The sequence below is a fragment of the Melopsittacus undulatus genome, chromosome 5 (genome assembly GCF_012275295.1).
Source record: "Melopsittacus undulatus isolate bMelUnd1 chromosome 5, bMelUnd1.mat.Z, whole genome shotgun sequence".
In the NCBI taxonomy this organism is placed as follows: Eukaryota; Metazoa; Chordata; class Aves; order Psittaciformes; family Psittaculidae; genus Melopsittacus; species Melopsittacus undulatus.
The window spans coordinates 81,615,045-81,628,251 of record NC_047531.1 but is presented as its reverse complement, the minus strand read 5'-3'; the positions used below and the strand labels follow the sequence as shown (position 1 = coordinate 81,628,251).

Here is a 13,207-nt window from a genome sequence, read left to right as displayed (position 1 = left end):
CTGCACCCGACCGCGCTCTACTTCCCTCACGGCGCGGAGGAGGCGGAGCCAAAGGGGGTAGTCTCGCGAGACATCGAGAACCCGTCCTCGCATCACTCCGGCCCAACCTCCTCCGCCTCAGCGGCCTGCCCGCCGCCATTTGACAGCGGGGCGGGCCCGTGAGCGCCGGTAGGGGCTGCACCCCCGGCGCCGGGCGCTGCCGCAGCCACCGGCCATGAGTGAGTGCTGATAAGCGGGGAAAGGGTGTTGTGGAGGGGGGTGGGAGGTGTTGCTGACCACTTGGGAGTTCGGTGGGTTGGGGTGGGGGGTACAACGGGGGGCCGGGATATCACGACGAGCACTAGGCGAGGGACCCTTTATCAGTCTTTCTGTGTTCGCCGTGGCGCGACAGTCCTGACTGCTGTGCCTTAGTGTTGGAAGGCCACCGCGGCCCCCGCTCCCCAGTGACGGGGTGCCCGCAGGTGTGCCCGGCGTGTGGCCGTGCGCCGCCCCGGCACCGGTTTTGTTCTGGGCCTGGGCTTTGGGAGGCTCCCGTAGCGCGTTGCCCTGTGGGGAGCCGCGGTGAGGCTTGGCGTTGTGGAGGAGAGTGCCCATGGGCATCTGCACCCAGCCTGGAACAGGTAGAAACTGTGGCGAGGTTCGGCCCTGCTGAGCTGGTCACTGTGGAGAGGGGCGAGCCAATGCACTAGGCTGTGGGGAAAGGGGGTTTTCAGTAAGGATACAGAAAAAGAGACGGAAAGCTAGAGAAAGCGTAAAGATCTTTATTCTTTGCTGTTGGTTTGCTGCTTATTTTTTAAAGGGCAGCTAAATTTGATAATGAAAGCAATTAGGAAACAGCAGGAAGTGACAGGAAATGAATATGCAGTACCAGTATTGCTATGCTGTTTGAGTTGTTGCTCTTGCTACCTGTTGACCCTGTTGGTGAGATTGCAGACTAACAAATCTGTTTGCAGCTGGGCATGTCTTGTAGGGTAGAGGTCAGGAACAACCAAGTTCAGCAGCTATACTCCTCCTGCTCATTAAAATAATATATAGTAAGAATTAATTTAACTATATTTGATTAATTGGGTATTTTCCCCGAATGTCTAGGTTAACTCACAGATTTGGATCTATTTTAGGATAAGACAAAAGATTTGTTTTCCACAGGCAGCCAGATGAGCAACTAGAGCAAATTCCAAGAATTAGGGCCAGTCTCTTGCCCACAGGAATAATGGTCAAGATTTGGAGCCACTGTGAATTACTATGATACAAATAACAATTCTCCTTTCTGAAGTAAAAATCCTGCCTGAAAACAGGAGGTCGGCCTGCTGAAGCTGCTGCATGGTTACAGTGGATGATCACTGTGGGTTCCACACAGGGCACACGTGCCTTCCCCAGCTCGCTGTGCAAAAGAATGCCAGTGGCTTTGCTATAGATGGCTTTCTTTTCATCCTGTGTGGCTGGGTTGGGTCAAAATGAGAAAGTGCACAGGCGAGTAAATGTGCCCCGTGTTTAAGAATTCATGTTGATGCATACAAATTATCAGAGGTGTTAACTGAATTGTAGTCTGAGTGCCAGATGGATTCCAAGTTCATGGAGAGGCCTGAGAGGCTTTGTTTTATACTACCTAGAGAATTCATGACCCATGAATTGAGTTAAAGACTGCTCTTCAAATTCGCCTTAAATATGGATCTGATTAAATCGATTTCTGTAACAGCTTAGCCAGCTAGTGTGGGAGGTTATCTTTTGTCTGTGATGTTTTTGTAGTCCAGTGAGAATCTGAGACCAGAACTGGAAGGAGAAATGAGGAGCAAGAAAAGCACATCCTTAAAAACAATTCAGTATGATTCCTTTCCAATATTTAAAATAGCTAAACCAGATAGTATAAATGTGGTAACACATCAGTCTGCTGAAGAACTTGATACCTCAAACACATGCATACATCATATGGAAATGAAAATGAAAACTCTAGTTTGTAAACAGGAAGGATTTAACATTATGAATGTCTAATAGGAAACTTGTATATGCCAAAATACTGATGTTTTTGGTAACACATGGATCACAGCAAACACAAGTTGAAACTGTTGTTCTCTGTGGATACAGGAAGCTCACTTTCTGAAGCTCCTTTATCAGCAAACAAGTCTCAACCTTTGTGTGATGGCATGGTCCCTGAAAGACCCTTCTGTACTTCACAGAAGAAGTGAAGTAAATGCTTTTGTATTACATGTGCTCCTCAGAGCTAATGAAATGACCCAATTAAAATGTTGAGAGGTTAGATCTTGTGGGATACTCTGGGTGCCTGAGAGCTCTTCAGAGAGAACATTCCATACCCTGCTCCTGGCTTGCTCAGTTTTCCCCCACTTTAGTGCATGAGGGCTGGTTATTCCTACTGTTTGTAAATCTTTTGAGGGGAATGGTGGAATTTCTGGTGTTTGAAATACCCTTACTTGTACTACCTACTCAGGACAGTGGGAAAAGGTCCGGTGGGGAAAATGGGAGGGTTTCCTTAGGCTGGGGTAAGATGATTTGCAAAGGTGCCTAAGAGAGTTAGAAAATCAATATGGAGCAATTCTTTTTTCCCTGTAGCTCAGGAAAGGCTCATTAACCTTTTATGCTTAAAAAAATCTCTCCTTTACCAAGCTGCCTGGCTAAGGAATGGATTTAGTTGATTCTTTCAATACCTTAGGAAGTTTCCTGAAACAACTCTTAAGTCTTGTATCAGTAAGGCCCATAACTAATAAACCTCTATCATTGCTCTCTGATTGCTCAAGAACAGTTCAAGAAGTTTAAGCAGATTTCCTTTTTAGTAGAAAAAGGAGCAGGTTTCTTGAAAGAAGAAAAAACTTAGGCTGAAAATCTCAGTCTTGAAACTTGGTCTGTCAAGTGTGAGCAGGGCAAAATTCAGGGTAAAGGCCAATAGTCTGGAAATGCTGGTATGCACAAGTGTTTTGCAAGTTTAGCAATTCCAGCTATAGGTAATTTCTGCTAGCTACTGCAATTAGAAGGCTGGTATTTTAGCTGTGCAGTCAGTTCTTTTTCTTAGCTGAGTTGCTGTCTTTATCCTGCTGAAAACTTTCCAGTTCCATTCCGTGCAGTGAAACATGATGTTTGTGTTCTTTTTACAGACATGAAGAAAACATGAGCCTTTAGTTTTCTGTTTATTACCCAAGTATCTATTCTGTCAGTTTGAGCTCTTCTTTCTCTGCTGATTTAATGCATCAAAATCTTCCAGTTCACTTTAGACCTTTAGCATTGTCTTTTGTGCTGGAGTTCTACTTCTCAAGTGTCTTGAAGTATATCTGACTGGTAGGGGCACATTAAAAAAAATAGGTAGTACTGAAAAATGAAATAGTTATGGAATCATTTTTTTTCTCTGCTACTTTCAGAAGAACATGCATATATGCTCTTCCATATGTTCAATAGTTTTACTTTGGCATTTGGTATGTTAATACTCTTCTCAAAACATAAAGTTTACTGTAATTTCCTTGCTCTGATATGTGGTCTCAACAGCAATTAAAAAGGAGAAAAAGGAAAGGAAGACTTCTGTGTGTACTTGAGGCATAATTTCTTCCTACTCATAAAGTACTACAAAATGGATGTTTCTGAGGCAAAGGTTTATTCAGCTGCTTTAGTCTAGAAATATATATCTATATTTCACATAGATACCTGTTCTCTGTGTAGTAAACAGCTGGTGATGTGAAAATAACACATTTCTAATCTTTAGAAATGAGTTGCACAATCGAAAAAGCCTTAGCAGATGCGAAAGCACTGGTGGAACGGCTGAGGGAGCATGACAATGCAGCAGAAGCTCTGATTGAACAGACTACAGCTCTTAACAAACGGGTTGAAGCAATGAAACAGGTTTGTTTTCCAACTTTGTTTCCTCCATTAAGAGAAAAACATGGAAACACATAGTTTAAGATAATTTTTGTGTGCTACTGTACAGTGTAAAACTAGTGTATTTAATCCTTCAATACAATACTAGGTATTTTCATTAGAGGTGTGACTATAAGCTAAAAATAGGTTGTTTATATATTTAGTTTGATCATGTGAAGAAGTTTTCAGTAAGTTCCATTCTGATGTTAAGCTATTCAAAGCAGGTCATTAGATTTTTCACTAGAAAACTCCTGGAAAAACATAAAGGGGTCTAATGACTTTCCACATGAGAGTTCATCCTGTCATTTTAATAGAGCACAGGATGTGTTAATGGGCCTATAAAGTAATAAAATCCTGTATGTGCTTCATCCCTGTAAAACCAGTCATGTAGAGGCTTCATAACTTCAAACTGAGAGCATTAAACTTACCCATTTGCTGAGAGCCAGGATCCTTTCATTCAGGTCCACAGGATTTGTACCTGTACAGCCTTGTGGTTTAAGGTATTGGGAAGCCATAGTAAATATCTAGAGGTTAATACCTCGTGGTTTTTCTTTACCATATGTATATCAGTTTTAAATTACTTGATGGTGAACTTGACCTGTATTAATTGAAGGTTAACTAATGCCCACTGCACACATCTAAGGCATGAAACTTGTATGAAACAAAGGTGATACTTTTGTGTCTCTAAAGGGCAGTATGTTAGCAACACCTTCAGAAGGGTTTCTGTTTGTTTAACATTATTATTTAGAACCAAGCATTATCTTACTGGTTACAGACTTTGACCAACAGTAGAACTGCTCCTTTGTGACTTGCTGATTAATGCTTGCCTTTGGTTACTCAAATATGTTGTGGCTGGTTTGTTTTGGTTTTGTTTTTCCAATAACTAGTACCAAGAAGAAATTCAAGAGCTTAATGAAGTAGCAAGACATCGTCCTCGGTCTACATTAGTGATGGGTATCCAACAAGAAAACAGGCAGATTAGGGAACTGCAACAGGAAAATAAAGGTAAAATGATACTCTACCATTTTCAAGTTTCAACCTGCACCACTGGAATCAGTGACACTTTCACCATTCATCTGTTCTCAAAAAAAACTGTTGTTGAAGTTTTTCTTCTAGTCTTAATTTGTCAGTTTAACTGATTATAACACGATCTAATAAGGAGTCCTAATGTCCAGCCACTGGAACTATGATTGACAAAAAGTGAGAGTTGTGGAAAATTACTTTTTCAGTCCTTATCTAATATTTAGCACAAGTGAGATAAATAGAACTTAATTCTGCAATATAGGTATCTGTTTGGATATGTGTTTCCCACTGCTAAAAATAACTAATTCAGGAATAGTCAGGAGAAGTTGTAAGGTAAGCACAGTAACATAATTCTTTCTGGAATTCTGTACACTAGGAATTAACTGTTCTTCCTGGAATACCTTACTTATTCTAACAGTAATATTCAGCAAAGTTTTCAATGATCTTGATTTGTATGAGTCTCATCTTATCTTGGGAGTTATTTGTCCTTTGACTTAGTATATTTTGAACACGAGAATTTTTTAACTCTTATTTACCAGATTAAAACAGATCTGTAAACTTCTTTCTAGGTTTTGTACAGTGTTGCTTATAGTGGCTAGAGTAAAGCTGCTCAGCTACACTCAACATGGCTTATGTCAGTCAAAGGGACTGCATATGAAGTTGCATTAACAAAAGACCTCTGTTTCTGACAAGAGTTTTCCCAGGGCAGTCACCACTGAAGACATCTGCAGAGCCTACACAGATTTTATGGTGCAAGGAGAGGGAACACTTCATTAAGGGCTTATTTCAGTTTTCTCAAGCTGAAGTGCTTTTGTATTTTGTTTTAGTTCTTCTCTGTTAAGCTCTAACTGAAATTAAACTTATTTTGGTAGAACTACGCACATCTCTTGAAGAGCACCAGTCTGCTCTGGAACTCATAATGAGCAAGTACAGAGAACAGATGTTCAGGTTGCTAATGGCGAGCAAAAAGGATGATCCAAGTATAATAATGAAGTTAAAAGAGCAACATTCCAAGGTAAAAAAACTTAATTGTTTGGTTGGGTTGGTTTTTTCTTTTTTCTTGGGTAATACTTCAGTTAGTTTGTAGTGAATCAGTTACTTTGCCTCAGGTTTTGTATCACTACTACCAAGTCCTAATTTTTCTAATCCAGTCCAGGAAACATGATCAGGAACTTGATCAGTCAAGTCAACCTTATTGGCTTCTCATTTATTTAAGCTTTTAAAAAGTAGCAGTTCATTACTGAATCTACTTTTGTTTTGCTTCAGTCTTTAAGGCAACCACCTTATTATACTTCCACAGGCCACAGAATTTAGTAATTCAGACATTTAGACTGGCTTTAACTTATGCTTGTGACTCCAACAAATAATTAGTAAACCTGAAATATTTAAAGGCCCTTTTGAATGGTGAATAACTGAACATACACTTCTCTTCTTTCCTGCTTCAACCCTTGGTTCTTGTTTCACTACTGCTCAGGATTACTGAGTAGAATCCAAGGCAGACAGAGGTGCTTAAAGGGTGGTGAAAGTTGCTGGTGAAAGGTTGCTGCATTTTATGGCTTTTGAAAACTAGAAAAGCAAAGTGTTGTTAAGCAGCATTTTTGTAAACTATTGTGAATGAGGTATATGGTAAATAAAAAGGAGAGAAATGCAAAAAGTGTTACAGATTCCTTGTAGTCCCCCTTTAGGTACTGGAAGACAATTATATAAGGTCTCCACGCAGCCTTCTCTTCTCCAGGCTGAACAGCCCAACTCTCTAAGCCTGTCTTCATAGCAGAGGTGCTCCAGCCCTCTGAGCATCCTTGTGACCTCCTCTGGATTTGCTCCCAGCAGTTCCATGTCCTTTTATGTTTGGGATCTCAGAGCTGAAAGCAGTACTTCAGATGGAGTCTCACAACAGCAGAGCAGAGGGGTAGAATCACCTCCCTTGACTTGCCGGTCACGCTCCTTTTGATGCAGCTCAGCACACGGTTGTTTTCAGGGCTGCAAATATGCACTGCTGGATCATGTTGAGCTTCTTATCAACCAACACCCGCTGTCATTGTTTACATTTTATGTTGTAGGAGCTGCAAGTACATGTGGACCAAATTACAGAAATGGCAGCAGTAATGAGGAAAGCCATTGAAATTGATGAAAAGCATGGTTGTAAAGAGCAGGAACGAATCCTTCAGCTGGAGGTAAGGACAAAATCAAAACAGCTTTGGTGCCAAGAGCAAGGCAGTAAATATTATCACTGTTATTTCTGTTCAGTTACTCTATCTTGTATGAGTTACTGTATCAGTTACACTATTTTGTTGCACTTTCTTGTTGGAGGACTGGAGGTGCTGTTTTCCTCTCTGTCCTCTCCTCAGGTCTTGCATAGTGATACCAATCACTGATGTCTGGTGATGAAGAATTTACATATTGGCTTAAGCTTTCTCTTTTTTTTGAAGTCTCCAGGAGTGTAACCAAAAGCTAGGAAATAATACATATTCATCCTAATGAGACACTAGGGTGCAAATAATAATACCCACACCTTTGGCTTTTAAATATGATTATTTTTTAGTAATAATTTTGTGCCTTTGGGGGGATTCTCAGTTGCTTAGCACTGGAGGAGCCACAGTTTTGCTGTTCAATTAAGTAGTAGCAAAGCAGTTCATTATGGGACAGTGTGTGTGTAAAGAACAGATGTTAACTTTTAAATGCAACTTAGTTAGTCTTTTCTTACCCATCTTTGTGTTTTGAGGAGTTTTTTAATGCTTAATGCCCATTCAGGAGAGCAAGAACACCAGAAACCTAAAGTTCTCAGTTTTAAAAAGTAACATAGCACCACCTGACAGCAAATCAGTATTTTAATCCTTTTACATGTTTGGAGTAGAGGGGAGGTTGTGAATGGAGTTATCTTGACTTCTTTCTGGAGTTCTATTAAATACATTTTTCTTTCTCTGGTTACAGCAGGAAAACAAAGGCCTGAGAGAAATTCTTCAAATAACCAGAGAATCATTTCTGAACCTCAAGAAAGAAGATGCATCAGAGAGCACATCTCTCTCAGGATTAGTAACAAGCAGTGATTTGAGCCTGAGGAAAAGCTGAAGACTGTGGAAGCCCACAGGCTTCAATTGCACACTTTACAAACTGAGTATCAGGGGTCACTTGTCAAGCACTTGTTACTGAATAGGGCACCAGCAAGCTAATGCATCTTAAACTCCGGTTTAGTGGCTTTTATACTGTGTTAGATAAATTACAATTGGTATTCTACAAAAGCCTTAGGGACAGACTTAATTGCCATAGATCTAATTTTCATAGGAAATGGATTCATGCACTTACCACATTGGAAATTCTTTTTATATGACATCATTTTACAGATAAAAGACAAGATTTCACAGAACTTAGCTAAATTCTTGTTCATAAAAAGTTTCAGTGTGCCTGTTATATAATGAAGGTAAGCTTTAAAGTCTCATCTCTGGCTAAAAACCAATAACTTCTGAATATGCTTTGTGCATGGTCCACATCATGTTTTTTCCTTTCAGTATGTTTTTAATAGATTCTCATGTTGCAACAAACCTGTTTAATGGACAGGGTACACAGGCAGCCTAAAATATAAGGAAGTCTGTGATTTAGCTTGTTCAAATATAAGGTTGCTTGTCCAAACATGAGCCATGGGTTTGCTGTTCTTCAATATTTCTTTGTTTAAATTGAACACAATTCTTTAAAACATGTCTACTTAATTGTAATTTCAAAACATGAAAAGAGCTGCTCCTGCTTTGTTGGCTTTTGGAACACAGGTTAGCATGCTGTAATTCTTCCTCAGCTTTTACTTTTAAGAGAGAAAAGCAGGCTTAGTTCTCTAGAAGCAAGAAGCCACAGTAGTTCTATCTATTTCTTCTCAGATTGGGAAATGGCAGTTTGAAAGCACACGTGCAGCAGCAGCATTTCCACAACTAGTTGGCAGCCTGCAGTTAGTACTCTTCATTTTTAAGTACTAAATAGTCATCAGGAAGGTTTTTAAGTAAGTTTGATGTATGTGTTATGTTTGCACTAGGGAAAGTTTCACTATGCTATACTGACAAATAGACTGCTCACTTCTAATCCTGCAATACTTGCAGAAGTGAAAAGGAATTAGCTTTTCTAGATCAAAGTGCAGCTGCTGTTGTCTGCAGATCTGATAGATGTGCTACGCAAGACAGGCTTGTAGTGAAGAGATAACAAGATAATTGATATTTGGCTTTTGTTTGTCTGACTGTCCCTTCTTGGTCTAGGCAGCAAGAACACTCCTACTTTTGATGGATATCATCACTTTTTATCAGCACATTCATGTATTCTTTCCTTGGAAAGCATACTCAACAGCAGCAGAATGAAAGCTTTCAACCACAGACAACTGTAGATCTATAAATGCCACCTGCAGTTGAGTATTTTGGCTATTTAATACCTCATGCAGCAAAGTAAGTTGAACCCCTATTCTGAAATCAACTGTTAATCAGATTTGATTTTCAGTTGCAACAATGCAGAAAGAATTCAGCAGCAAACACTTTGAAGTGTGTCACTTTCAAATGTAACTTCCCTTTGACTCAGTACAGCTTCCCTGGGTTAAAGGTAAACTCACCCCAGCTTTAAGGGTGAACTTCCAGGGCCCAATAAACTCATTTATAGGGAACTTACTATTTTTATTCTGTTGCTGCCCCACTTCCAACAGTGCTTTTAAGAGGAAAAAGTGGTGGCAAAGGAGTGTTTGGCAGAGAGATTAAGTGCTGGTTTTCAATGAACCAATCCAGATGGGAAGAAATGCAATTGAAAGGACCGATAAATTCATGCTATCCCAATTTTCACAGCATTTTTAAATAAGTTGAGGAATTGCTATTTCTCTTTCCAGAGCAGCTCAGCTTCTTTCTAGGCTTAAGAATAGAGTGAGGACTTTCATGTACACGGGAAAACAAAAAGTTTTAACCATTTCCAAACTTAACACCTGGTGGGAGTTGTTTGGGGAGCATTTGAGCTCAAGGACAGAACAGCCTTGTCTGCTATTAGCACCTATAAAACCTTGCCAGTGCTGCTCTCACTTAGATTTTGCATTCCTGCTGTAGCTTGCAAGCTGGTGACTTACCCTTTTTTTCAATGGAGTATTTTGTTGTTGCAAACTCACAAGAAGTTTGGGGTTCATTTGATTAAGTGATTCCTTTTTATAAGTGTCTTTTCAGCCATTGACTGGTCTCAGATGTTTATATCCATGTAATGCTGAATGCTGTTTCCTGGCTGACATTCTGGTTTGCCTTTCAAGAACAGTCTCCAGCACTGTATAGCAGAGAGGGGGTGTTAGTCTGTGGCAGTTCTTAAGGTTGCTCTATTATGAAATAATGCTTGATTAGTGTTTATTTTTGTAAAGAAAAATGTGACTTAATTTATCTACTCCTAGTCTTCATATTTGATACTTCTCCCCTTTCATCCCCCTGCCCTGATCACTTTAGGATTTTACAGAACCTTCACGGTGTGTGGAGTGACTATTTTTCATTGCATACCTGTTATTTTTGTAATGCAGATGGCTTGAAAAGAATTTATTGCTAGAATTGTGTACTGTACAGTAAACTTATTTTATGAATAAAGTTGACTGAAAACATTTATGTCTTCATGCTTAAAACAGGGTATGGAATCCACCATGAGCCTTGGCTGTAACATGCAAGAAAAAAACCGCATCCTTTAGCCATTGACTCGGCTAAAGGTACGAGTCAATGGCTAAAAAAAGTACGAGTTACACTGACTTCAGAAGTTTTCATGTTATTTTGCAAACATTAAGCATTAAAAGCACTTTTTTGATTAAGGCTTTCTAAATCTCCTGTTTGAGTGTAAAACATGCACTTTTTCTCTCTGGTGACACTGATGTCCGAGTGTCTCATGATGATAGGTAGTTAGATTGGCTTACAGAACAGCAGTGCTGGTCACAGTGTGACAGGTTGTATGCAAAGAGAGTGGATGAATGAGACAGGAGAACTATGGAAATAGTTAGGTCAGAAGTGAAGTTATGTGGTGGAGGAGTCAATTTTAACATGACACCTTTACCAACCTTCTTGACACCATGCTGTTGGCAACACTTAAGTTCTGGAAGCAGCATCTGCCAGGAGAGACCAAAACCACAGAAGGAGAAAAAGCAAGAGCCCAGCTGTAGGTGCTGGGAAGCTGTCAGCCCTCTGCACAACTGTCAGTGGCCCAGAGGGAAGCCATTTAACAGTGTGCAAACAAAACCACCTCACTGCTGTCTGAGAAAGACCTGTATGCTCTCCCACGCATACAGATCCCCAAACCAGCACCAAGGAACCAGTGCCTGTTGTGACTGTTTAAAGTGGTCAGGTAGGTTCTGTATGATGGCAACAGAAGACCTCTTGCTAAACTTACCTTTCCAGAACCCCATGGTGTGCAGGGAGAACCACACGTGGCACACAGCTGTTTGACACCATGTGCACATACCTGCTAAAAGTGTAGGTCACTCAGCCTCACCTTTTGCACCTCCCACTTTCGTGATGCAGTTGATTTCTATGCTGATGACAGTAGAACAGACTAAACAAAACTGCTCAGCTTCCACATGCTAAAGTGTGCTGCAAAATAAAACATGTTCTGTTTCAGTGACTGTATGAGAAAAGATACAGATGCTCCCATTGCCTGCAAGCACCTTCCTTCCCCAGGCATGTTTTGATGCAGCAGTGTGCCTGTTGGAGCCAGTGCAGTCGCAACTTTGTATTAGAGACATCATGGAATCACAGGCTGGTTCAGGTCAGAAGGGACCTTAAAGACCATCTAGTTCCAACCTCCCTGCCCTGGGCAGGGACACCTTCCACCAGACCAATAACATCATTACTTCCCAAGTTTAGAAAAAGACTTCATCTGACCTTTAGAAGGAAAAATCCTTAAACAACTGCTCAATGTGGAAGGAAACATTTCCCAGTTCCAGTCTTGGAAAAAGAAGATGCTGGCAGCACTCCTCGGAGACAAGCTAGAGAACAGTGGCACAAGGGAAACAAGCAGCACTCCAGCTGCAGTCCCTTTCTGTTGCCCAAAGGTGAGGTTTTACCTTTTTCTAAAGAACAGCAGAATGAATTGTTTCCATACAGCATTAGAAACCTTAAAAACACATTTGAGGACAGCTATTTCAGCAGTGAAAAGCATTACATAGATTTTCAATAGTTGAGTTGTTGGAAGCCTGAACAACACAGCACACGAATTGGTGCAGGGTGACCAGTGTCTTCATTCTTCCAATACTACACTCAGGAACATAAACAACTTCAATGAATCACCATCTGCAGCTCCTTAAATTACTGGCTGGGCAAACAGCACCTGCCTCCTACGATATACTCCAGCCATGGTTCTTTCTGCTTCCTGCATATGGCTTTCCCCCAAAGCATTCAGGATCAAGAGAGGTTAATCCAGCTTGTTTTGAGCTCATTAGACAACAACCTATTGTTACACCAGAAGGCTCTAAAGAAATGCAGAAAAATGCAAGGAGTGCTTTTCCTGACAAGCCAGGCTTGTGAAAAGCCAGTTCTGAAGCAGGCAGGCAAGTTGTACACAGCCACTCCCTCTCACCCCCAGAATGAGCTGATTTATTGCTCTGTTGTGAAGTTGTCCTCCCCCAGCATGCGTGGAAGGCTAAAGCCTTGCATACTCCAACAGGAGACAGCTGTCTGCCTACAGACAAGGTCTGGTATAAACAAGCTTCTGCTTGAGCAAGCAGAAAAGTTATTGGAGCTCTCATTTGTAGAGAAAACTGAAGCACCAAAGACATGGGGTGGGACAACCAAACCAGGTGAATATCGACTACAATTCAAATTAATAGGTAGGGATATACCCATGCACCTCAGCCACTGAGTCAGAACACAGACCTGATGCTTACAATGCTTGTCTTCCATAGGGTTTTACATACTGGAAGCTCAGTGCTTCACATTCTAACTATTCACTGGCTCTGTGAATAGTTAGAAATCAAGGTTGCAATAAGGTCCCCCACAAGTACCATCACAAAGATCACATGCAAACCCACATCACGCTGCTGCCAGCTCTTAAGAAAGAGAGATTAAAAGCTCCAGGGCTTAGTGAAAAATGCACATATTGATTTATCATAAGTTTTCAAATAAAGAAGGAGAAGGATGAGGTTAAGGACAACACCAGCATGAAGGGTGAAGAGCCTTGCAGAGGTGAGAGGCATGAGTGAAAACACACAGAATGTGGGTGGTGGGAAGGCTGTTTTTGCACATGTTCCAGGTTGGAGCAGTGGACACATACAGAGGGGAACAAAGAAATTCTTGAAGCTTCATTTATCTCTTTTGCTATTGCAAAGCAAAGGCTGGGAAAGAGTAACCTGGCACTAGTTCAG

The 13,207-nt window shown here is 40.9% G+C and overlaps 1 protein-coding gene across 1 annotated transcript; it reads left to right on the top strand.

Moving 5' to 3' along the window:
* Positions 1-97: 97 nt before the first annotated feature.
* Positions 98-10,466, top strand: FGFR1OP2 (FGFR1 oncogene partner 2). The gene is made up of 6 exons (XM_034063150.1): positions 98-218; positions 3,704-3,840; positions 4,743-4,860; positions 5,751-5,893; positions 6,939-7,052; positions 7,810-10,466. Exons 1-6 carry the CDS (start codon positions 215-217, stop codon positions 7,945-7,947), a joined length of 654 nt encoding a protein of 217 aa, XP_033919041.1. The 5' UTR covers positions 98-214; the 3' UTR covers positions 7,948-10,466.
* The last annotated feature ends 2,741 nt before the right edge of the window (positions 10,467-13,207 follow it).